At 41.8% G+C, this 26,227-nt stretch overlaps 2 protein-coding genes across 2 annotated transcripts; both read left to right on the top strand.

Annotated features, from left to right (window-relative positions):
- Nucleotides 1-397: 397 nt before the first annotated feature.
- Nucleotides 398-8,117, top strand: LOC139639026 (P2Y purinoceptor 14-like). Its single transcript, XM_071513063.1, has 5 exons — nucleotides 398-467; nucleotides 1,140-1,209; nucleotides 1,537-1,699; nucleotides 2,544-2,803; nucleotides 7,241-8,117. The coding sequence occupies exons 3-5, from the start codon at nucleotides 1,550-1,552 to the stop codon at nucleotides 7,983-7,985; spliced, it is 1,155 nt and encodes a 384-aa protein (XP_071369164.1). The 5' UTR covers nucleotides 398-467; nucleotides 1,140-1,209; nucleotides 1,537-1,549; the 3' UTR covers nucleotides 7,986-8,117.
- A 1,692-nt stretch (nucleotides 8,118-9,809) lies between these two features.
- Nucleotides 9,810-26,218, top strand: gpr171 (G protein-coupled receptor 171). The gene is made up of 6 exons (XM_071513064.1): nucleotides 9,810-9,963; nucleotides 18,889-18,951; nucleotides 19,888-20,082; nucleotides 21,243-21,449; nucleotides 21,584-21,712; nucleotides 22,782-26,218. The coding sequence occupies exons 3-6, from the start codon at nucleotides 19,912-19,914 to the stop codon at nucleotides 23,307-23,309; spliced, it is 1,035 nt and encodes a 344-aa protein (XP_071369165.1). The 5' UTR covers nucleotides 9,810-9,963; nucleotides 18,889-18,951; nucleotides 19,888-19,911; the 3' UTR covers nucleotides 23,310-26,218.
- Nucleotides 26,219-26,227: the final 9 nt, after the last annotated feature.

Below are 26,227 nucleotides of genomic sequence, written 5' to 3'. Positions count from 1 at the left end.
AAAAAGTGTAGGTTTTTTTCTGTTTTTACAACAACAACAACAACAAAAGAGAATTATGCATATTTTGACAGTGTTCTCCCTCAGAGGAACAGAAGTGGCTCTGTAAGCGGAGTCATGCATTCAATAAAATAACAATAATCATCATAAAACTAAAGTGCTCATATTTAATCTTCACTTCAGTGCTGCCAGTCTGCTGCTGCAGGATCAACGCTGATTACCATGACGCATCAGGAAAATAACACGCTGCAACAAGTTTCTGCTTTGACTTGCAAATTATCACCGCTGTGACCCGATTACAACCACATCAGTGTTTCTGCAGCTCACTCTCTCTCTCTCTCTCTCTCTCTCTCTATCTCACACACACACACACACACACTGAAGTTCTTCCTTATGTGAAGATTATATAGAAGGAAGTTGCAGAGCGTATAGAGAAGCTTTCTGCAGCCGACTGGCAGACAGACAGACAGGTGAGTGCAGGTGACTGATGATCACTGATCCTACTGCTAACTGGTTTCAGCCTGATAATAATATGATGATAATGAACATTTTATTTATTTATTTGTAGCATAGCTTCATCTCCCGTCTCTACCTTTTAACGTAGGGTTCTGCAAAACTTGACTCTTAAGTTTTCAAATGTTCAAGTGTTACTAAGAGTTGATTGGACTCATAAACACTGACAGTGTTGATTTGAACACTTTCAGAGTTAAATTAACTGACAATTTTATAGTGATTATTATTTTTTGGATTTGTTTCACGAGGTTTGAGTTGTGAATTTAAAAAAAATAAGATAAGAGAAAATGCAATCCTGATGAAAGTCTCTCTCCTGTAACTATATTAAACATCTAGAAATGAGAAAAATAATTGTGTATCGTTAAATATGTTTCAGAGCAGATTTTTATGTAATTTCATAGAGGGGGACAGCGGGAAATTTAGCATCATGACAGTGTTGCTGTGAAGAAACACATCCTAACTGCCTCAGTTCACTGATCAGATTCAAGATGATCTAAACTGGATGTTTTGGATGTTTAGAGGGAATAAAATGTATGCTGGACTGTGTTGAGAATGCAATGCCTGCTGATTAAGTTGTAGATATTTCTTTACAAGTACTGCTGTGTAATCATACAACCTGTCTGTTGCAGAGGGGAATCAGTAAGGAAGTGATTCTGATGAGGAATGAGCGACGCTCCTCGCCACTTCAGCAACACTCAGGTTGGACATTTTATCTTTATTTCTGCTTTAAAACAGAAAAACAGGTTGAAAACAGAATCTCTGCGATGTCAGAAATAAAAGGTGAAATGTTACACCTATGGGTCACTGAAAAAAAAAAGAAATAAAGTTAAAAAAAACAACTCAATGTTGTACCTTGTTTTTGGAGTGAAAAAAGAAAGGCAGTCTCACTTCAACTGAACTGAATTTAAGTGAAATGCGTCTTTATCAAGGAAGTTAACAGTGCATTGTAGTGTAAGTTATATTCAGGCTACAGTCCAGACTTTGAAGACTTCAAGGTGTTTAACTGACTTGCTTCACCTCTGTCAGATTACCCAGAAACATGAGCGGTCTGGTGGGAGAGGGCGTGGCCTCGTCCTTCAACCAGTCGTCAGGCGTCAACCGGTCGGACGGCGACGGTTCGGCTCCCTGCGGTCGGGTCGACACCTCGGCTCACCTCTTCTTCATGCTGGTCTGCAGCCTGGTGTTCCTGGTGCGTTTCAACGCCTCCAAACCTTCACATCAGACTCACTTCAGTCTGAGATCTGATCAGCTTTTTACTCCTCAAACTCAAAACTCAGCTGTGAGCGTCACTATGAAGAGGAGGATGAAGGTTCATGATGTTCTGCCAGAGCTGTGACCAAGTCAACTCTGCTCAAGTCCCAAGTCAGTCTCCAGTCTTGAGGCACAAGTCTCAAGTCAAGTCCCAAATCTAAATGTAGATTCAAGTCCAAGTCATTAATGTGAAGTCTCAAGTCTAAATGTAGAACAGCAAGTAAAGTCAGAACAAATCAAGAGTCCAGTATCAATTTAATATCTTAAAGAAAACTAAATATCTAGGACTTTTCAATGCAATATGGTTTTAATAGGATAAAAACTTGGTAAGAGCATCATGAGTTTGATTTCTATAATCAGTTTCAACTTCAATAAATTCAATCATTCCATACAAATTCAGAAAACAGAATTGAAATTCAGTCGTCTGCTGGAACAAATCTCATCACTTTCAATCTAAGTCATTTACACAAACACAAGATCTCAAGTCAAGACTTTAGAAACCTTTTCAAGTCATCAGAGTACAAGTCAGAGTCAAGTCCCAAGTCACCAGAACCCAAGTCAAGTCTCAAGTCTTCTCTATGCACAGCGCTCTATCCATCTGGTCGTGACCCATTGTGTTTTAGTGTTTTATGTGATGTATTTTAATTCTTTGTTTTTTGGCGTGATAATGTTAGTGATGTATTTATAATCACTCTTGTATGTTTCTCCTGGTGGGACGATAAAGACTTGAACTTGGTGAATAAAGGAGACTGACTGTAAGTGTTGCCCTGCTGCCTCCCCAGGTGGGTCTGGTCCTGAACGGCTTCACGCTGAAGGTTTACTTCTGCCGCGCCCCGCAGCAGGTGTCCAGCAGCGTGACGGTCTACCTGAAGAACCTGGCGGCCGCCGACTTCCTGCTCAGCCTCTGTCTCCCCCTTCGCATCGCCAACTACGCCAGCAGCTCCGTCCCGGTCCGGCAGGTCTACTGCCACTTCGGCGCCTCGGCCTTCTACCTCAACATGTACGCCAGCATCCTGTTCATGGGATACATCGCCGCTAACAGGTAGGATCAGACCGTCCTGTAACCGGCCGGTCTCAGGTTTGATCCTGTGTGACCTGACCTGTTCGGACACTTCATCCCTAATAGATACAGTTCAGCTAACCCTGCACTCCAAATAATGAAAATCTCCTCCATGATCTATGGAGAATCACAAAAAAGTTTGTTTATGAGTTTAAATGGGAATACCACTCAATCTAAGAATTCATATTATTCCTTTGCATTCAAGTGGTAACGGATGTGTGACCTAATCGCTCTTTCCAACATGGCTGAACAGAGCGAAGAGTCGTACGTGAACGGAAATAAATTTATACAATAAAGCCGAAAATGAACCACAAGGACAAAAAGACTTGGATATTCTTTGATAGTTATAGTGCTGCGGCATTCAGTTGTTGTCGTCAGCATGTTAGTTTAAAATTGACCAGTTTGTTTAAAACGACCTGCAGCAGATGTTGCTCACTGCTCCTAAGCAGAGTTGATTGCATGAGTGTGAATATTACCGATAATTTGGATTTTCATTACCTTGGACTGCCGATATCAGTGGATTCGCTGCCATGTTTTCCGCCTGTGTCAACACACTTCTGCAATTTAGGACTCCAAGTGGGAGAAATCAGAGCTGACAAAAAAATTCCCACAAATCCTAGTTGTAATCTCTAGGAGGCATCCTCGTATTTACCGTAAATCCAGTGGGACGTGAGCGTGGATTAATGGCGCTTTCTCACCTAGAGTTTTGTTTCCTCAGTCTGAACAAAGAAGAGGTTCAGACATCGTTTCTGTTTTTGGTTCTGAGTTTGTAAACAAAACCCATGTGGTTGGAAATGTATGATCTGACAGGATTTTATCTGCCAGGCATGGCAGACTGGAGTATCGGTGATGTAGTTTTTTCACTTTCCCATGACATTGCTCAACAGTTGAATGGACCCACTTCCTCATTTCGTTGCTGTATATTTTGAATATTTGAATGTGCTGTTCGCCTCACATATGAAGAAGACGTCTTCGTCTTCTTAGCTCCATGTTTCTCCTTTGCCGCTCATTTTGACTGACTAGTTACAGTCAACATGACGCAGCCACCAGATTAGGAGATCGTTTTCAGACAATAAAACGCAGTGTAATTGGTAAACCTCTTGCGATTGGCTGGAATTGGGATGCCACTGTAAACTAACCAAGAGCTCAGTTGTTTTGTCTGATTCAGGCGTATTCTCCTCCCTAAACCAAATTAACTAAAGGGATAAACGCTTCAGAGTTTGAGTCAGGAGTGTTAGTACCCTCAGAAAGTCAAATGAATATCGGTGAAAGTAGTGCTGAGCTGCATCTTTAATCCTTGCATATCTCCACTCAACATCCAGTGAAACCTGCTGTGGAATGTCAGCAGAAGTTCAGCAATCATTATCTCAGTTTTTTGGGAGGTTTTTTTGCTACCATACCATGAAGGAGTGAAACTATGACAACCTGGATGATTTCAGAAACTACTGCTACTGCTCAAAACGGAAACAAACTGTACTTAGAAATCTATATATAGACGAGCTGTGAATGTGTCTTCTCATCCAGTTGGTCATGTCTGTGGCTGAGCTGCTGCACAAAACCATTCAGAGGATTTCTTGTCGATAAGGATGTGAGATTCTTATGGTCATGTTTTCTTAAAAAGCAGAAGCGTGTGTTGTGCTAATAGAGACCTACAGTTTGTGGACACCTTCATTTAGCAGATTGGACTTTTAGCTATATAAACATTTCTTGGAAGTAGAGCTGCTCTGAAGGCAGAAATAATCTCATTGGTTGAGTTAAACCTGAACGGGCGGAGCCAAAAAACATTCCAAAGAACCTGGAACCAGGAACTGCAAAAGTCTAAAAGCTCACTCTGCATGTTGGCATTAATGTGACAAATTTTTTTGGACAGAAGCCAAAGCTGTGGCTTGTTGCCCAGTAAGACAGACAGGATGAGTCATACATGGCTGTTGGCAATAATTTGAAATGTGATTAATTTGACAATAACTTTACTACTAAAGGTGGTTTTCATGTGGTTTAAAAACCCTTTTGAAGGAAATCCAGGGACATTTCCAGGTAGGGTGTCCACATTTTCAAACCCCCAAACCGGGACCCTTAAGTGAAGCGCACGTTCATGCACGCGCACATGTATGCACTTATGCACGCACCATAGGCGTTTTCATCAGTGTGTGCATAAGCACATACATGTGCGCGTGCATGAACGTGCGGTACACTTAAGGCTCCCGGTTTGAGGGTTTGAAAATGTGGTCACCCTAGGTAGATTGTATTTTTTCAGTTAGCAGCAAAGCGCTAGGCTTCATAATATTAGCTTCCTCCTCTCTTACCTCTTGTCTTTTTCACTGAGCTTCAGTCTAATGTTACTTAGCCAGAAAAAACAACATAATCTCACACAAACAGTGAAATAAACACAAACTCTAAAATGGTGATTTACGTGCTGTGGACACGTATTATGGGAAAATAACGTTTCTCCGCCACGAACTGAATTACATCCCAAATGTTGGTTAATGGTTACGTTTAGACAACTAAAACAACTTGATAGGGGTTAGGGAAAGAGCTTGGTCATGGTTAAATAAGAAAAACATTAGTTAAAAATTATTTGGCTCCACCCACTGAGGTTTAACTCAACCAATGGGATTATTTCTGCCTCCAAGAAATGTTTGTAGAATTAAACTCGAATCTGCTTTCATTTAAAGTGCTTTACAGCACCGTGAATACATACGTTTTCAGTATCGGTGGCGTCAGTCAGAGTCGAACCCCAAACCCTGGCAGGTCAGTGCCTTGCTCTACATGTTGAGCGTCATGACAGGGCAAAAACAACACTATCCAATATGACTGACTGACTGACATGTTTACACACAGAGAGACAGTGAGAACTTTAACTACAGCTGACCACACGTCTTGTTCCATTATCAGCCTGCAGACAGCTGGGAGAGTTCAGAGTTGTAGGTGTGAGATTGGATTCATTTAACAGCAGTGTGAGTGTAGTTTCACTGTCTCAGGACACATCAGGTTTCAGAGCCTGTCAGTGGTCTCCGCTTCCTCTTTACGTGTCTGTTTTATATATATATATATTATATTATTATTTACTGTATATAAATATATTTCTCACACATGGGGTCTAAAAATTCAATGTGAGTTTCAGCGAGAGTGCAGTTTGTACTGCAGGGCCGAATATGGCTTTTCACTCAGAATCGAAAAGCACACACACAGAACGAGACATTGCAAGAGACTCAATACACAGGAGTCTATACATACCACTCTACATATAGACAGTAGATTATACACATACTCTACATAACATTCATCATACGGTCATCATTCTTTCACTACAGTATGTGCTTTCAGGCAGTGTGCTATACATTATGGCAGCGGCTGCAAAGGAGGTTTTTGAAATTTTGAAGCTGCGAGCTGCAACGATTAATCGATTAGGTGTCAACTATTAAATTAATCACCAACTATTTTGATAATCGATTAATCGGTTTGAGTAATTTTTTTAAGAAAAATAAGTCAAAATTCTCTGATTCCAGCTTCTTAAATGTGAATATTTTCTGGTTTCTTTCCTCCTCTATGACAGTAAACTGAATATCTTTGGGTTGTGGACAAAACAAGACATTTGAGGACGTCATCTTGGGCTTTGGGAAACACTGATCCACATTTTTCACCATTTTCTGACATTTTATAGACCAAACAACTAATCGATTAATCGAGAAAATAATCGACAGATTAATCGACAATGAAAATAATCATTAGTTGCAGCCCTAAATGAAATAAATGAACACTCAAAAATCTAACCATGCTTAGCTTAGCATTCAGCATTTCATGGCATGAAGCAAGGATAATGCAACATCCACACCATGGTTGTTAGCAAAATATTATTAATTCAGTAACATGTTAAAATATGTGAGTGTTGGCCCAGTGTTGGCCCACACTTACCTCTTCATTCGGCCCACACACCACCGTGGAATGATGGCAATGAACCCATCTGAATCTGGCTGCCAGAACACAGCATGAAACCACTTGGGCCACTTTTGGCCCACAATTCACTTGCCATTTCCATAACTCACCCTTAAGTGCCTAAACACAACCATGTTTGGAATCGTCTGCTATTATTCTGCTTACATAATTTCACCCAAAAATCTCATTCATGTTCACCTTGGATCAGAATAGAATCTGAAGCCCAGAAATGACAACAGACTATTGACTATTGATAAGACCACTGAAGATATCTGCTGACAAATTTAATGCACACCTGACTCTCCTCTCCTCTTCTGTCCTCTCCTCTCTCCCCTCCTCTCCTCTCTTCCTCCCCTTCTCTCCTCCTCTGCTCTCGCCCCTCCTCTCCTCTCTTCCCCTCCTCTCCTCTCTCCTCTCCTGTCCTCTTCTGTCCTCTCCTCTCTCCCCTCCTCTCCTCTCTCCCCTCCTCTCCTCTCCTCTCTCCAGGTATCTGAAGATTGTCCATCCTTTAGGAACTCACATCCTGCAGCGGGTGCGGGCCGCCTACATCATCTCCACGGTAACCTGGGTGTCCCTCCTGGCCTCCACGGGCGTCTACGTCACCCTGTCGCTCGTCACCCAGCGACCTCTGACCTCTGTCCCCGGCACGGTGAGCTGCGACGCCCTGCACAGCGCCGAGCTCAGCCTGCTGTACAAGATCATCCACAGCTGCTCCGCCACCGTCTTCTTCTCTGTCCTCGTCTCCCTGGTCTTCTTCTACTCCAGCATCTCCCGCAGGCTGACGCTGGCGCAGCGGAAGCAGCCGGGGCGAGCGTCCTCCCCGGGCTCCAAGAAGCTGGCCAAGTCCCGCAGGAACATGCTGGTGCTGGTCACCGTCTTCTGCGTCTGTTTCGTCCCGTACCACCTGGTGCGACTTCCCTACACCTTCCTGAGGGGGCGCTGCGCGTGGCGCCAGGCCTTCTTCTACCTGAAGGAGCTGACCGTCATGGCGTCGGCTCTCAACGTCTGCCTGGACCCGCTCATCTACTTCATCTTCTGCAAGGCGTTCCGGGCCCAGCTGAGCCTGCGGAGGGTGTTCAGCGCCACCCAGGCCGCCACGCAGGCCGCCACGCAGGGCGCCACTCAGGCGGCCGGCGAGGAGAGGAGGACCAGCGAGGGCCGTCTGAGCGTCGCCAAGATCGAGAGGAAGACGTCGTTCGGCGTGGCAGCGAGGCGAAGCAGTGTGCTGTAGGTTTGGCTAACAGCCGCCGGCAGCCAGGACTTCTGTTGGTTAAGCTGCACTCTGCAACTTTGCACTCTGGCGGCCCCAAGTGGCAGCGAGAGCTAACTGTTTGCATTTTTGAAAGTTTTAAGGACTTCATTACCCAGAAATCCTGTGCGGTGAGTGTGTGTGAGGAGGAGGGGGGGGGGGGGGATGGAGCGCTCAGTCGCTGCTGTTCAGAGACTCTTCTGGATTTCCCTCTTCAGTTTGGATCAGTCTCTTCCTCTGAGGAGAAGATTTCCCATCAGAGAGCAAACTGACAGCAGAATTTAATTTGGACAAACCAGGAAAATCTACAGTGGCTCAGTTAGTGGAGATGAGACGCATCACTTCCTGTTTACACTGAGGATTTTGACATAAACATCTCACCTAGTTCAGCTTTAAATGCTCTTCGTAGCCCCTCTTTGTAAAGGAAAGAACATTATATCAAGCTCCATTCAGAAATCTAACAGTTGAATGCTTACTGGTAAACATTCACACCTCACACAACATGACTAAACATGGGAAATGCCAGAAATGACACACTGAAAATCCTCCAAGCAGCACCTTTTTTTAATAAAATGTCAACTTTTAAAAATAACTGTACTTCCCAGTACTGTCAGCTGTACTTCTGTCATTACGTCACAGAGAGGAAACAGAAGGATTGATGTTCATTTTGTATATAGATAATTAATCACATACTCCTAACTTTTTGTATATTCTCAGCTGATATTGAATAAAATAAACAATCTAAATATTTATTCTAAGAGGATGTTTTGTCTGAAAGTCTTCACACAAAGACAGAAAACAGCTTTTTCCCTCATCGGCCACCGTGGCTGAAGGTTTCACCAGACGCTTTCCCTTGTTAACCAGCTGATTTGATCTGTGGAACAGAACCGGACCCCGACAAAGTGTCTGGTTATGAGCCAGACTTCCCAGAGACACTTCAGTTTGCAGTTTACGGCGGCGGCTGCTGTTCATTTCCTACTCTGAAAACCACCTTTTTATCATTCTGAGAAATCTGACTGATGCAGGGGCGAACGTCTGCGAGGGGGAAGCTGCATTTCACTATCAACGCTGGAAACCACGCTTCAGTTTTCCCCACACTGCATTTGATCTTGTCGTTTTGACATTTAATCTTGTGTCCTGTCTGAAAAACGTATTTTTCCCGACAAATATCAACAAACATCTGCCAGTGGGCGAGCTAATGTCACTGGTTTTCAGAGCATTTACATGTTGCATGAATTTTCTTTAAGTAGAGGATAATACCTTGAAACCAGTGCAGTGATCAGCTTTATTTCAAGGTAATGTCACTTGATTTAAGGATGGAAAGAGATGAAATGGATCTCAACCCAATGGCAGATTTTTTTTTGTACCATTTTACAGCTGAATACAAGACTCATTAAGATGTTAAGGGACAAACCTGATTTCACCATATTACCCAGAAACAAATGAAAAGTTCTCTTCCAAAAACATTATATAACCATTTAGGGGGAATATCATTACCTTCAGTTAATCATTTGATATCTGTAAACTCGAGATTATCCAGGCTATAAAAGTGTCTCATTAGGCAACCAAGGACTTCAGTTCCCCACTATCTTTTCAAAAATGTATCTTTTTCCTCTCAATCATTTTGTGAGATAAAGTGTCACCTCTTCATGACATAAATGCTGGGAAGGCGTTAAAGCCAGCGTGTGTCAGAGAGAGAGGGGGCGTGGCCTGTGGTTTTGTTTGACTTTCAAACTGGGGAAAGTTGAGGTTAGATTGACGACAGCAGGTGCCGCGAGGCAGGAAGCGTCTTCGTCTCTCTGAGGCACACGGTCCAAAACACACTGCAGGAGGTCCAGGAGAGGAGAGGAGAGGAGAGGAGAGAGGGGCCCGTCCATCCTGAGGGTCGGAAACACACGACCACGTGGTCTGAGGACCTGCGAGAGGCCTGCGCAGCTGCAGTGAGGGGACAGCCGAGGAGGTAAGGGCCTTATCTTCATCGCTTCCTTTAAGTTCAGGGTGGGGTTACACAGATATACAGGTGACAGGGTGAATATAGGCCTTTTGTTAAATATCAGCTGTCATCACCTCTGATATGATGGAGGTTCCTCCTGACCACAGACACAGAAAAACATCTGGAATACCTCACATGATATTTGATTTTCTTCACACATTTAATTAATTTAAATGTTGAAACACTGAATTGATGTATTGATCAAATGGCTGAATTTAAAGTTCAAGTTCTAGTTTGTTTATTTCTTTATCACATACATGTCTCGGAGGACTTTACACAGAATGAACCTAACTTATCAACAGTCAACCATAGAACAGAATGATAGAACAAACATCAGGAAGCAGACACACAACAGCACATTTTATCAAGACACAACAGCCACCTATTCTACAGCCTAACCTACCGGCTCCACCGGCCTTAGAGCCTCGAAGCATACAAGGAAAAACTCCCACGAAATGTTCAAGATAGCTATTATCAACATGATGTAACCGAAAGGTCACAGGTTTGATCCCTGCAGCAGCCAGTGTGTGTCTATCAAGAGCCGTCCACCCTGCTGAAGTGTCTGTCGAGCGTAAAATATAAGATGATTTCTACTGTTGGCTGTTTGTAATGTTGTTGATGTAGGAACTGAGTAGAAGTCTCTCTGGATAAGATCATTGAATGACTAAAATGTAAATGTACAGTCTGGGTGTTTACTGTGTCGCTGTGTATCTGAACCACACTCTGTGGTTCAGATCATGGTGAACTGAAACACTGCAGTGACCCCATTCACAGCAACACATCCTCCTGGCCTCAAACTCTCAGTCTCCAATCATTCTATGGTCACAAGTAGCCTATATTTGTTCCATCTATAGGAGCAACTTGATCTATAGAGGGATTTAAGCTGAGGCAACACCCCTCTGGCAGCCATCTTGGAGGTCCTCAGCTCTGTGAACAGCTGACTGTGTTTCTGTCTCAACAGAACTGAACAGACGGTTAATTTCTGTCTGTTTCTGACTGAACTGATCATTTCATCACTGATCCATCTGATTGATTTAGTGTTTAGATAATGTCAGCTTGTTAGCTAGCTAACCATAGCATCTGGTCAGCTAACCATCACTGTCTTGTTGTTAACACATCTGATTAGCACACTAGCTAACGTATCTAGTAGCAGCTAGCGTTAGCATGTTCACATTAACATCAGTGTGTTTGCTGGCTAGTTAGCTAGCTAACAGTTTGTTCAGGTTAACTGAGCTGACTCTTCTCAAGCTCCAACTCTTCATGTTTTGGAGTAGAGACTAGGGCTAAAGACAAGACAGTTTACTGTGTCACAGTAACCTACATTTGGAAACAAATCCACCTTATCACACTATTCACTTTTACTGAGAAGGTTACTGAATGGATCTACAGCCACACCACAACAAGCTGACTCATAAACATTTAACATAAAACCATCTGTGAGTGTCAGTATCTATGTCTGTTCATGTTTATACCAAACATGAATACTAGTTCCTTTAAAACAGGAAGCTCCTGGCCTGTTAGTTCCTGCTGCAGAGAGAGTTTATCACCACAAAGTCTGTTTCACATTCTGCATGATGAGTCTCAGTGAATCCAAGGCACTCAACTCTTGATAAATTAACAAAGCCTTTGTTTTTAACATGAATTTTAACATGAATTTGCCAACTTGTTAGTCTTAGGTGTTAGTCTTTGTATTTGCAGCCCAGCTGTTTAGCAGACACTTTAATACACTATTTCCTGTTTATTTTCAGACACTAGTGAACATTATGAGAAGATATAAATGTCTCTTCATGGCCGAGTCAGGCTGGAGGCTGAGCGCAGTAGATACCAGACTCAGATATCATGAGGAAGCATGATCATTTCTAAGTTGAAAATGTATCAGCATATAAAAGCTCTGACTGATGTTGTAAAAATTGTCATCTGCTTTCTACTGGAAAAAAGTTGTCAAAACTGCTGAAATTCCTTCCACACTCAAAAAAACGATTCAAGCCCTTCTTAGATGTGACACATTTAAATATTGTTTGCTTTATTTAAATATATCTATTTAATAGATATGCATTTATATTTAATGGATGTAACATAAAATGTATTCATAGTTTCACCTATGAGATTCATTAACTCAAAATAAATGAGTTCTCTTCGGGGGACCGCCCTTTGCGCATGTGCGAGACCACGCCCTCTCGTCCTCGTTTTTGCGCCCTCCATTTTCTACTTCTGGCTGCAACGAGATTGGTGCGGTGGTGAGACACTTGCAGGTGGAAGTCTATGCCTTGGTAAGTATTCGTTTTTTTGGTAGTAGTTTAGAAAGTACCTTGCTGTCAAATAACGTGCATTCCGTAATGTTGACCCAAATATTTGCAACAGCCGTGATAACGTTAAGCGAGGCGAATTTTGCTAGGTTTTCAGTAAAGTCGGAGTTGGCGGGCTAACCGTAGCTGGCTAGCTAAAGTTAGCTAAGCCAACGTTAGCTGGCTAGCTAACCTTGGATAGTCTCTCCCCCTCACTCACACGCGGGCACCTGACACACACACACACACACACACACTGTTGCCACTGTTGACTTTCTCGCTAGACTTAGCGTCTTTTCAGACCCTCTTAGCAACTGTATTTCTGTACAGAAGCCTTTTTGCGCGCTCCCAGATGATTGGCACTGACGTCGGGGAGCGCACGGACCCGCGCATTGCAAGCACCAGCTTCAGAACAGTGACAGACAATTCAGTTAAGCTCAGCAGGGACAATTAACGCGTTTTAACTTCTCTTTTGTGATTTTTGTGCGTGAGTGAATAAGGTGAGAATCTGCTCATGTTTCTTCAACTTTAGAGCAAGTTTATTTTCTGTTTAACATGCCTTTGCGTATTTTCCAGTTTGTGTTCGTAAAATTATTGCTGTGTCAGGAGCTTAAATGGCGTCTCTCCCTGTCCTCTCGCGCCGTGCGCACGCAGGCAGGAGTTACTGTGGTTATGGCAATCTCTGAACCCATCGTCTATCGTCGTCAGATAGTCAGAGATTGTGGTTATGGGGACACTTTGTGTCTCTGTTGCTCTGAAACTTTATCGAGAGAGGAAGAGCAGACGCGCCCACTGTGCCCGGGATAGGATTATCATTACCGTATTTCCTCAAACAGTGACCGGGGCCTTTATTTACCTCAACTCCAGAAGGTAACAGGCCATTATTTGAAGCAGGCTTGTATTAGAGGCAGGCCTTTATTTCTAATTCCCTCTGTATTGATAAGTATAATTTGTCATATTTTAGTATGATGCCTCGTTTGCCCTGTTAAAGTTATTGCGTTACGCTGTTAATACAAACTCAACACTTCGGCTTTGACTTTGGCTGCAACACACATACACGCGCAATGACTGAAATTGGACAATAAGCTTTAGATGAGTAATCCAGAACAACAAGGTGTTGAAAATAGAATGATTATTGTTGAATTTATTAAATTAAAGCGATGGAAATATACATTATACTTAGTTGGCATGCACATAATATGACAGCCACCGGGAGTTTGTCCACCCTTGTTTTTTCCCTGGCCATTATTCGAGACCCGGCTTTTATTTGACTACTGGTTTTTATTTGAGGAAATACGGTATGTCCCTGTGCTGTTCAACACAAATAAAAACTGGCCTGATCCAATTCAAACAATGTCATTACCACAGAGATATATATGTTCTTTGGTAATTACAGTGGAACCTATAGGCTCAATTCAAGAACAACACAAATACCTAGCATAATAATAGTGTAATAATATAGTATTATTGTATAAATATATTATTGTATAACACATTTTGCTTATGTTTATGTATTGAGACACATTTCTACTCAAATTCACATTCTCTAATTTAAATCCAAAATGATGCAAACACAAAGATGAAATAAAGATTATTATTATTATTAATTGTATTGTTAATTAAGATGATTATTTGATATTTTATTAAAATAGCGGAGTACAATTTATTTGACATGCTTTAATGATTTGATCTCCATTATATGTAGCTTCAGTGTTGCTGTAAAATGATTGCTAGTCCATTCTAAATGTTAACGTTTTATCTGTTTTCATTGGCGAGTGCACTAATGCAATTTTGACTTGTCGGTGAATTTTCCAGTATTCCAGCACAAGTATTTGTTTGTTGTAGTAGTTTAGAATGTACCTTGCTGTCAAATAATGTGCACTCACACCTCTAATATATGTATCTCATCTTTTGCAGTTTTGCAGTTTGATCAGCATTACCAAGCTACAACCCTCAAGTGATAGTAAGTAATAGGCTACTTGCTCAATCAATGCTGGCACAAGCTGATCTGTATCATTGCCATTTGTTCAATGTGATATGTGCTAATTCTCTTTATTCTCATTTTTAGGATAATGAATGTGGCAGTGCAAAGACTGCAGTTTGGAACTAGCTAGCAGGTATTTGTTGCTGCAACATCTTTGGCATTTTATACTCATGGGCAATTTAGGGGCAGTTATCGCTATCCATGTCCATACACAGATTGCCTGTGTACGTTTAATATATGGTAGGGCTGCATGATATATCATTTCAGCATCGTCATGGCGATGTGTGCATGCGCAATAGTCACATCGCAGGACGTGCGATGTCAAGTAAGGCAAATTAACTCAAACGCGTCATGCTACAACTTTTTTGCTGCTTGATACAAAAGGAAAACTCGCACGGTTCTCATTTCCCAAAGCCAGTAGAAGTATCTACATTCCAGTGTCATGTGTGCTCATGCAGAGAAATGGCGAGGAGAGAGGAGAGGAGAATGCAGAGTTCTTGTGGATCACCACCAAGCCACTGCAATCAAAGTTCATGTCACAGCTGGACCATTTCTCAGACAAGCTGATGCAGATCTTCAAGAGCAAAGGAGGAGTGAAGGGGCAAAGGATCAAGGACGTCCTGGCGATCAAAGATTTGGTTAGTAGAAATGCATAGAACATCCTTTTTACTGTATTGGGGTGGTTATTGTAAGATTTTCTTGTCCATAGCTGCTCATTTAAACACATTTGAACACATAAATGGTAAATGGCCTGCTTATATAGCGCGTTTATCCAAAGTGCTTTACAGTGTTTGCATTTCATTCACCCACTCACACACCAACGGCTGTGTAAACCATGCAAGGCAACTACCAGCTTGTTGGGGGCATTAAGGGGTCAGGTGTCCTGCTCAGGGACACCTCGACAGATCCTCTGGTCTTCAGACAACCTGCTTTCCTCCCTGTGCCACTGTCGCACCCACATTTGGCTAAATTTTGTCTTGATTTGTCGCCCCTGCTTTAGTGTGACAACATCAACACCAGGAGGGAGTGCATCCTGAGAAGCCTCGTCATCTACCTCAATGAAGATCCAGACTCTTTCTTCAAGGAATATCTGGTAAGTTTATCACAATATGTTTCCCATGAAGCGTCGAACAGTGTTACCCACAGTTATTTCTCCCATGGCACACTATTATGGAATCAGATGAGTCTCATTATTAATGAAAGCGCACAGAAAGATTCACAAATGTATTTTGTGATTTATATATAAATGACACTCTCCACAAAAATATTTTTCAATGCACACAAAAATATTGTATATATGTGTATATGAATGTAAAAAAAATCCACATAAAAAAAGAAGGTTCATAAATGTTTTTCTGATGCACACACAAATATTTCTTGCTTTAAATATATGTAATAGAAATCCGCAAATATATGTATTTAAAAGTATTTGCAATTTTCATCAAAAACATATTTGGATGTTGTTACATTTATATACAGACTGTTGAACCAGCATTTATAAACTGCTTGTCATTTGTGACTGTTCGTTCTCTCCTCGTGTTCTAATTCATAATTGTAGACTGCAGATGTAACGCTGTGATCACATTAAATCACACCTTCGAGTCTACGCTCATGTGATTGGCTGAAAAGGAAGGAGACATCTGATAGGCTACAGATAATTCCCTTTTGAAAAAAAATGCATTTGTGAATGGAGCCGCGGCAGGGGAGTCTCAAAACATCCACACACACAAATGCAGTGAAGTTCACAAATGACAAGCAGTTTGTAAATGCAGGTTCCAACAGTCTGTATATAAATGTAACAACATCCAAATATGTTTCTGATGAAAATTGCAAAACTTTTAAATACATATATTTGTGGATTTCTATTACGTTTATTTAAAACGAGAAATATTTGTGATCTAAGAATGCTTATTTATATTTTTGTATATAGTTTTCTGTTTGTGGTGTTCAGCATTTTACTTCACACAAGTGTTCTGTGTTTGTGTTGTTGTTCAGGCCTCCGCCACTGAGGATGCAGAGAGGGACATCGGAGTCATGGGGATTTACACAATCCGAAGAGATGGGGAGCCAGAGGACGTGGGAATTGTGATCGAAGGCATTAAAGTCCTGACCAACGTAGGCAGTGTCATTGATCTAAGCTTTCCAGACAACCTCAAGTACACCTTCAAGTTTTTCCAGAAGGTCATAATGAATTTGGATGGGCATAAGCTGAATGCAAAGATACAGCAGCTGAAAATCAAGTTGTTTGCATGAGAGGTGAACACCAGGTGACATCTTCAAGTTTCCTTATCAGATCTTTTGGGAGTTGTTTTTGTTTTGTTTGTTCACTTTCATCTTCTGCCCAGTCAACGACCAACAACAATCGATGACCTCATGGATGTTTTCCTTGTTCTGACATTTTGAAAGAATTGACTAAGCTGCACAGAGGCAGGCCAGGGGCTGTAATTTGCTGAACTTTTACATATGACTGCAAGCTTCTGTTTAAATATAATGATGAATGTATGATATGCAGCCATGGGGAGTGGAGCAACTTACTGCAATTGCTCCTCCCTTACGAACTAATGGTTGATGGAGGTTTAAGATTGGAATTCCATGGGCTCGGACGAGTGTTTACACATGGAAAGTTTGCCCACTTCACCTCCCCATCCTAATTCCTTGAGTGTGACTCTACCCTCCACCCTTCTCAAGCTGCCGTTCATCTCTAGTGTCAACTGGCGTATCCATTTTTCTCCTCCCTGTAGCCCGATTGCATGACTCAACTCAGGTTGAAATGGACCTAAACACGACTCAACACACTGTGTGATTTCCTTTGATTGTGAATGGCCAGAACTCTCTTCATGCTGCAAGTCACATTTTCATAGATTAAGTTACATTTAAATGACTATGGGTATCCTTGTTAGTTATAATCAGACTCTTGGTCTGTGAATGTTGTGATTTTTTATTTTATTTTTTTGTTGCCCAAAAGTGGTCCACGCTACCTGTTTCTGTTAGCACCTATGATAATACACCAAAGGCTATTCTTCAGTGTAAATGAGTAATTGCAAAACTGTGTCCTTGTTTGAACTGACCATCTTGTACTACAGGGAAAGAAAACAAAGCTGTACCGCTCTTGAGAAACCAAAGTAGTGGGAATTTTGCATTTGCCATATTGGTTGTACATGCCAATTGCAGGAATTTCTTTTCTGCTTTTGTGTGTGTGTGTATTCAAGTATTGATGTTGTTGAATTGAGGATTACTGTCATCGACCTCATTGATGATTTCCATTTTGATGTTTTCTTGGTTCTAACATTTAAAAACAGTGTAACCTGCACTGTGTCGATCATGTTGGTTTTTTTGTTTTCATTTCCTGCTCAGTCTGTTTCTGTTATCTTTAAAACAAAAAAGAAATGCAGGCACACTAGTCATGGGTGGTCGGTTTTGACCATGCTGAACTTATCTGAAAATTTTCAATAAAAACACCACAACCAGGTTTTGTCTCATGTGTGTCATAATGGGGGATCAAATGAAAAAGAATTTTACCTTATTTAATTTCCAATTAATTATATTCGTTTGAGTTGGACAAACATAAATCAATTTCATCTAGTTAATGTAATTATTTTATTTTTGCTGTATTTGATAAAAATGAGTTGGACTAACTCAATTCAATTATATTAGTTTGAGTTGGACAAACCCAAATCAATTTCATCTAGTTAATGTAATTATTTTATTTTAGCTGTATTTGATAAAAATGAGTTGGACTTACTCAATTAAATTATATTGCATGGATGTACTTAGTTTGAGTTGGGGCTACATATATTTATTGGATGGAAATCCTGCCCACAATTTAATTGAGTTCATCCAATGAGTTATTTTTTTGAGTGCAACATTTGCATTTTTTAATGAACAAAGACGTAGTGAGTCAACCACTCATGTCTGAAAACCTGCATGTACTGTATGTGAGTTTCAACACAGGAAAAATAAAGGTGCCAAAAGTGGTTCTTGGGAGTGATGCCATGGAAGAATCATTTCTGGTTCCACAAAGAACATTTCTGCTCTCCTTTGCTAAGACTCCTGCATTGTGTTTTTGCTTATCTGCCCTTGTAAAGCCTCATTTGCAATTGCACAATATAAACTACGGAGGGTTTTAGTTATTTTCCACGTTTACGCCATCACCCACCATCCAATAACTAAGAATTAAGAACATTTTAATGTCACAAAGAACCATATATGATTAAAAGGTTCTTGAAAGGTTATTTGCAGTTTGGTAAAGGCTTTTATTTTTTCCAAGGCTCCTTACAGTGCCTTACAGAGAGAATACATTTTTAATAAGGGTGTCACAGTGGGAATTGAACCCCCAACCCTGCCGGTGTTCGGCCGTTTTCACACCAAGTTCTTTTTGTTTACGCCTAAAGTCTGATGGTGTGAAAGCTGCTGTCGGTCCAGGGAAGCAGACTGAAGAAAGACTCAAGTAATTGACCCGAGTGTGAAAACTCCCTTATAGTGCCTTGCCCCACCCATTGAGCTACAGAGGGAACTGAACCTTTAACCCAGGCAGCATTAACATTCAATATACTTTTTCTTACATGTTCCTAGACATTATAATGTAGTAAAGAGTTTTCTTTTCCTCTTCCTGTTTCCAACCAGACTGTCTGACAGCAGAAGCCAGGCGACCAAACCACAACCACAGCACCTACTCCTACTGCGGAAGTAAGACTCACACCTACTGTTTGCTTTCTTTGGTCCAAACCGTAGTGTTAAAATTTGTTTTGTTGCACTTTTGTGAGGAGGATTTTATTAACTGCCAGCAATAATGCTGAAATTTAAAAGTGGGATGGAGGAGATGCAGTTGCTTTTTCCCTTAACCGTTTCCACCAAAATCTGTAGTTGTTTTGGAGATCTATCTCTGATTATTATGAGTGGGGTTTGATTTGGGTTTGTTCAGTTCATATAAAGAGGATTTTATTTTTCCTGTTCGTGGATCCTCCTCCCACAGTGTAAAGACAATCATACCGGGTAAAAACTGATCATGATTAATTCTGTGAAGCTCTGCTATGGCTTTCTACTCAGGTCAGCTGTGGAAAGACGGCTCTAGTCGGCTGCTGGTTAGATAGTGAAAGTGGTTGGTGAATTTTGGGACTTATTTGTCACTGAGCAGATGTGGGGACTCGAAAATTGTGACTTGATGTGACTCAATTTGAATTGCAGACTTGACTTTCAAAAGTTTTGACAAAAGATCTTGTGTCTGTGTAAATGACTTAGATTGAAAGTGATGAGATTTGTTCCAGCAGACGACTGAATTTAAATTATTTTCTGAACCAAACTCATGATGTTCTTACCAAGTTTTTATCCTATTAAAACCATTGAAAAGTCCTAGATATTTAGTTTTCTTTAAGATATTAAATTTATACTGGACTCTTGATTTGTTCTGACTTGACTTGCTGTTCTATATACATTTAGACTTGAGACTTGACATTAATGACATGGACTTGACTTGGTAATCTACATTTAGACTTGAGACTTGACTTGAGACTCGAGCAAAGTTGACTTGGTGACACCTCTGTCACTGAGTTTCCTGCTCAGACCGTCAGTGAAGCGCCTGGTTGTCTTTTACAGCGTGTGTGAGCAGAGAGGATTGTGTTTCAGCTCCGGTCGAGGCTGAGGCTGCAGATGACGCCTCCTCCCTCCAACTCCTCCAGCGCCGGAGGAGCAGAGGAGGAGCGCTGCATCGTCAACGACCAGATGGGAGCCTTCATCGTCCTCTACATCCTCATTTTCATCATTAGTCTGCCTGGCAACCTGCTGTCTCTCTGGGCCTTCATCCACAGCCACAGAGCCAAGGTAGGACTTCTACTGACTTCTACTGAAGATGAGATTAGGTGAGATGAGATGAGGTGAGGTGAAATGAGATGAAGTGAGATGACGTGAGGTGAGATGAGATGAAGTGAGATGAGGTGAGGTGAGATGAGATGAAGTGAGATGAGGTGAGATGAGATGAAGTGAGATGAGGTGAGGTGAGATGAGATGAAGTGAGATGAGGTGAGATGAGATGAAGTGAGGTGAGGTGAGATGAGATGAAGTGAGATGAGGTGAGGTGAGATGAGATGAAGTGAGGTGAGGTGAGATGAGATGAAGTGAGATGAGGTGAGGTGAGATGAGATGAAGTGAGATGAGGTGAGGTGAAATGAGATGAGGTGAGGTGAGGTGAAATGAGATGAGGTGAGGTGAGGTGAAATGAGATGAAATGAGATGAGGTGAGGTGAAATGAGATGAGGTGAGGTGAAATGAGATGAAATGAGATGAGGTGAGGTGAGAGGATTTGAGCAGATGAGATGAGATGAGAGGATTAGAAATGAGAGGATTCCAGAAGAGATTAGATAAGGAGAGATGAGGTCAGATCAGATGAAAGGATTTGAGATGACAGGATTTGAGCAGAGAGGATGTGAGATGAGATTATTTTAGAGATGAAGAGAGATCAGGTGATTTTAGAGGAGATGAGATAAGGATAGATGAGGTCAGATCAGATGAAAGGATTTGAAATTAAGGGTTTAGAGATGAGGTGAGATGAGATGAGATGAGATGAGATGAGATGAGAGGATTTTAGTGGTTATGAGGTGAGATGACAGGGGATTAGCTGAGATGATAGGATTTGGCCAGAATAGAAATGAGATGAGACGAGAAGATTTGAAATGAGATGAGAGGATTTGAGCAGAGATGAGGTGAGATGATAGGAGATTAGATGAGATGAGGGGATTTGAGAGGAGATGAGGTAAAATGAAAAGAAGATTTTAGAAGGGATGAGGTGAGATGAGAAGATTTGAGATAAGATGAGAGGAGTATGATACATACAGCATTGCAGTACAGCTCTCAGTAAGTAAACATGATTCTAATTCTGGCTCTAATGATGCAGATGAACATTAACTGTATTAGCTGGTTCTAGTTGTGGTTCTAGTTGTGGTTCTAGTTGTGGTTCTAGTTGTGGTTCTGTTGTGGTTCTGCAGCAGAGCATCAGCGTCTACCTGGTCAACCTGCTGGTGTCCGACCTGCTGCTGACGCTCGCTCTGCCCTTCAAGATCCTGAAGGACCTGGGCGTGGCTCCGTGGGGCCTGATGGTCTTCCACTGCCAGGCCAGCGCCGTCACCGTCTACATCAGCCTCTACGCCTCCATCCTCTTCCTCGCCTTCATCACCACCGACCGCTACCTGCAGGTAAGGAAAGACATTGGGTAAAAAAAAAAATATTAAAAAGTTCAAATAAACGTTTTGAGTCACTGTAACATGTCACAGAACTAACCACATGGTGTGACCCTGCTGGTCTGAAGTGACGTGTCGTCTCCCTGCAGGAGTCTCAGAGCCTCCAGTCTCTGCGGCTGCAGGAAGTCGGTTTCGCCCGGCTGCTGTCTCTGATCATCTGGCTGCTGCTGCTGCTCATCATGCTGCCCAACATGGCTCTACCCATCCAGCAAGTACAGGTTCTGTGCTACTACTGATACTACTACTACTACTGCTACTACTACTACTGTACTACTACTACTACTACTACTACTGTACTACTACTACTACTGTACTACTACTACTACTACTACTACTGTACTACTACTACTACTACTACTACTACTGTACTACTACTACTACTGTACTACTACTACTACTACTACTACTACTACTGTACTACTGCTACTACTACTACTACTACTGTACTACTACTACTACTACTACTACTACTGTACTACTGCTACTACTACTACTACTACTGTACTACTACTACTACTACTACTACTACTGTACTACTGCTACTACTACTACTACTGTACTACTGCTACTACTACTATTACTGATACTACTACTGATACTACTACTACTACTACTGTACTACTGCTACTACTACTACTACTATTACTGCTACTACTACTACTACTACTACTACTACTACTACTACTGTACTACTGCTACTACTACTACTACTACTGTACTACTGCTACTACTACTACTATTACTGATACTACTACTACTACTACTACTGTACTACTGCTGCTACTACTACTACTACTACTACTGATACTACTACTACTACTGATACTACTACTACTACTACTACTGTACTACTGCTACTACTACTACTACTACTGCTACTACTACTACTACTACTACTGTACTACTGCTACTACTACTACTACTACTGTACTACTACTACTACTACTGTACTACTGATACTACTACTACTACTACTACTACTACTGATACTACTACTACTACTACTGTACTACTGCTACTACTACTACTACTACTGATACTACAACTACTACTACTGTACTACTGCTACTACTACTACTGCTGCTTCTCATCATGGTGTCCAACATGGCTCTGTACATTTGATTTTGATATAAAAATTTGAGAAATTATATTTATACATATATTTTTGGCCTTTATTATTAAAGCAGTGTATGTTATGATATGAAGAATTAGTTGAGGTGAAAAAGTATTTTTTTATTTCATTGTGACTGTAAACATAAATGGAAGATGTTCCTGTCGTCTCTGCAGCCCCAGCGGTTCCTCAGCTGCTCGGCGCTGAAGGCGGGCGTCAGCCTCCACTGGCACGCGCTGACCGTCTTCCTCTGCATGGCGCTGTTCCTCAACGCCTCCGCCGCCGTGCTGCTGTCCTGCGGCCTGGCTCTGAAGAGGCTCCTGGGCAGCCGGGACGACCCCCGGCGCCGGGCCGGCGCCAGGCGGGCCGCGGCCAGCGTGGCGGCCTTGGCGGCGGCCTACGTGGTCGCCTTCGTGCCGTACCACGCCGTCCGGACGCCGTACACCTTAGCCCAGGCCAAAGTCATCACGGACTGCCGGACCAAGAGGCGGCTCTTCCTGGCGAAGGAGTGGACGCTCCTGCTGGCCGTGCTGCACCTCTGCTTCGACCCCCTGCTGTGCTGCCGCCTCCTGCCGCCGCTCCGACAGACGGTCAGCGAGGCGCTCCGCTGCCGCACGAACCGGACGGTCAGCGACCCTGAGGAGCAGGCTGCTGAGGAAACACTGCAACCTGCGACGGCTGCACAACAGGAAGCGGTGCTGTAGTCGTGTTTATAGGGGTTCACACACGCTTTCATGCCAAAGACCAAACCTGCACGCCACCACCCCGAGTACTGGCAGGAATCAGCTTAAAGCAATATTTAAATTACAATGTTTACATGGTTCAAAGTAAGTTTCTCCAATAACCTGGTTTACACATGTCTATAATATGCACTGCAATATGTTGTTTTCTTTGTAAATACTACATCCAGGTCACTGTGTCTGGTGACCTTTGACCTGCACAGTTTGAAAAAAAAATAAAATAAGGAGTTTACATGCTCTAATAAATACAAAGATTAAGCAGAAATCTAGCAGTTAACCAGGTTCTGTTTCTCTGATTATCACCTTCCTAACATAGTAATAGTAATATCAGATAAAGGTTTAAAATTTCAATAGTCAGAGTATTGCATTAATCCAGTTAAGATCCAATTATTAGTGCACGTAAACATACCCATAGATATACATGAAGTCACAGACTCCTAGGTGGAAATTGATATTTCAGAGACCCCACATGACACAGGACACCACAGGACATCCCATAACTGAATGGTCGCAGGTTTGATCCCTGCAGCAGTCACATGCTCCTGTCCAAGTGTCCTTGAGCAAGACATTAAACTCCCACCTGCTCACTCTGTGTTGCTCTGGATGAGAGAATCATCTAAATGTCTAAACTGTAAATGTCCTTATTTGGTTGCTTGTAATGTGAACTATGGGAAATATTTTTTTGTTGTTGCTGTTCCACATTGCAAGTTGCAGATTGGAGTTTTAGTTAAACAAAAAATTCTCAGAGACAGGGCTGCTCAGGTGGTAGAAATAATCTGATTGGTTGAGTTAAATCTCAGTGGGCCACAGGTTTTTGGGGTGGAAGTTTGAGTGCGAAAGAAGGAACTCTAGTCAAATTACCAATGAAAACTATTAATGGCAATAACTTCCTTTTTTCATTCCTTCATGACCATGGTGTCAAAGTAAACTAAGTCAAATATCTAGTTTTATCATTTATTCATTATGTTCTGATTTACCTTTCACCTATATTGGGAAACAAAGAGACCCTGGTAGAGACATTTAAGTGAAACCAGATGTTGAGGCTCTGTTTTGAAGGTGTCCTGTAACATGACTGCATGTATGACATACACATGTGGTAGACGCGTGATCAAGGGATGCCCTCTCTCATGGCTTTGTGCCAATTGGTTGAAAGTACTTAAGAAAATAGGCATTGACCAACCACAGATCATTTCTTTGTCTCTTAGAAAACTATATAAGATCAAGTATTCTGTTTTCTAGTTGAGACATACTGATGTAAGCTTTGGGTGTGATCTTATGTCTCCTTATTATTGACTCAATAATAATCTCATTAATCTTCAAATCAGTAAGTGGCTTGTGTCTTTACTTTGTGTATGAGTCCAGTGTTTTTGACAGATTTCCACGACAATGGCATCATGCTGTTGAAGGACAGCAGCTAGCTAACTAGCTTACCTAGATAGCTATAGGCTAGTAAGGCTAGTTTGTACTTGAAGGCCAGCTAGCTAACTAGCTAACCTAGATAACTTAGTATGATAGATTGTATTTTTTCAGTTAGCAGCAGAGCGCTAGGCTTCATAATATTAGCTTCCTCCTCTCTTACCTCTTGTCTTTTTCACTGAGCTTCAGTCTAATGTTACTTAGTAGTTCTTTGGCTCCGCCCACTGAGGTTTAACTCGACCAATCAGATTATTTCTGCCTCCAGAGCAGCTCTGTCTCGGAGAAATGTTTTTAAAACTGAAACTACAATCTGCTTTTAGGTTGAATAACGCCTCTGACACATGACAACGCTCGGCTTGAAAACATCATCCGCCTTGTTGAAGTGAATGAGTTTTAATGGATGCAGGTTTTGATTTCATTTGCCTAGCTAGGGTTGCCTACTAAGTAAACACAGATTGAATGTTAGACTATAAATTCAAGCAAGTAATGTTGTCCTGTAAATGTCCTCACATGATTCAAGTAACTTCTCCATTCTGTCTAGAGGAACAAATGACCGGCGGAACGAGTTTTGTGATGTTTCGTGAATGAACTTAAGCAGAAACACACTCAACATCTCAACATCTGCGTTGGTGGCTTGAAAATTGGCATAAAGTAGCTAAGAGTTCTATTTCTCTGGACACTCACCTTCCCACAATCCTCTGCAAAACTCCTACATGTGCTGTCATTCAGACTTCGCCTGTGAATCTCCCTTCGGTGGATTTTCACTGTAAGAGAATCAGCTGAATGCAGACAGTGTGAATGGAAAATGTCAGAAACACACCGGCACCAGAGGGGAAAATAAATCAGCTGCTCCGGTTCTTGGACGGCTTTGAAGAAACACTGTTCTGTTGTTTTGGGAGGTTCTACTTTATGATCCAGCAGCTCTTTGGATACGAGCATCATATAGAGGTACTGAGTACTGAGTATACAGGGACGCTGGAAGTAGGGGTGCTGAGGGGGCTGCAGCACCCCCTACTGCCGGGGGGCTGTAACTGCAAGGCTAAAAAGTTTACTAAACAAATCAATAAAAAAAAACGTTTACTTCTTGAGAGTGGCATTTTAGCGTAAGCAGTCTATAAAACATGGTTCTTTGTTAAATGGTTGAAATCCACCATTTGTTATTTTTTATTATATTTTCTGTGTATCTGCAGAGAACGTTAGAAAGTTAGAATGTGAACATGAGAAAGAAAGGGAGAGGGAGCGAGAGGTTTTGGAGTGCGGTCTTCAGTGAAAGCCTGTTTGTAAAGCACTGCCTATGGCCTGTTCAGAGGTACTTGTTAATGTTTTCGGTTGCTCTGTGTGTGTGTGTGTGTGTGTGTGTGTGTGTGTGTGTGTGTGTGTGTGATAAAGTTCAAGTGCCTTGTTCTATTGCTACCCGTAGCGTGGCTGTGGCTCACTCAACAATAAATCGTCTTCTGATTAGGAAT

The sequence above is a fragment of the Centroberyx affinis genome, unplaced genomic scaffold, assembly GCF_046629955.1.
Source record: "Centroberyx affinis isolate AG114_WGS23_722 - 3 ecotype Tasmania unplaced genomic scaffold, CSIRO-AGI_Caff_v1 ptg006738l_1, whole genome shotgun sequence".
Taxonomy (NCBI): domain Eukaryota; kingdom Metazoa; phylum Chordata; class Actinopteri; order Beryciformes; family Berycidae; genus Centroberyx; species Centroberyx affinis.
The sequence above is the reverse complement of the archived record's forward strand: the minus strand, read 5'-3'. Positions and strand labels throughout refer to the sequence as shown.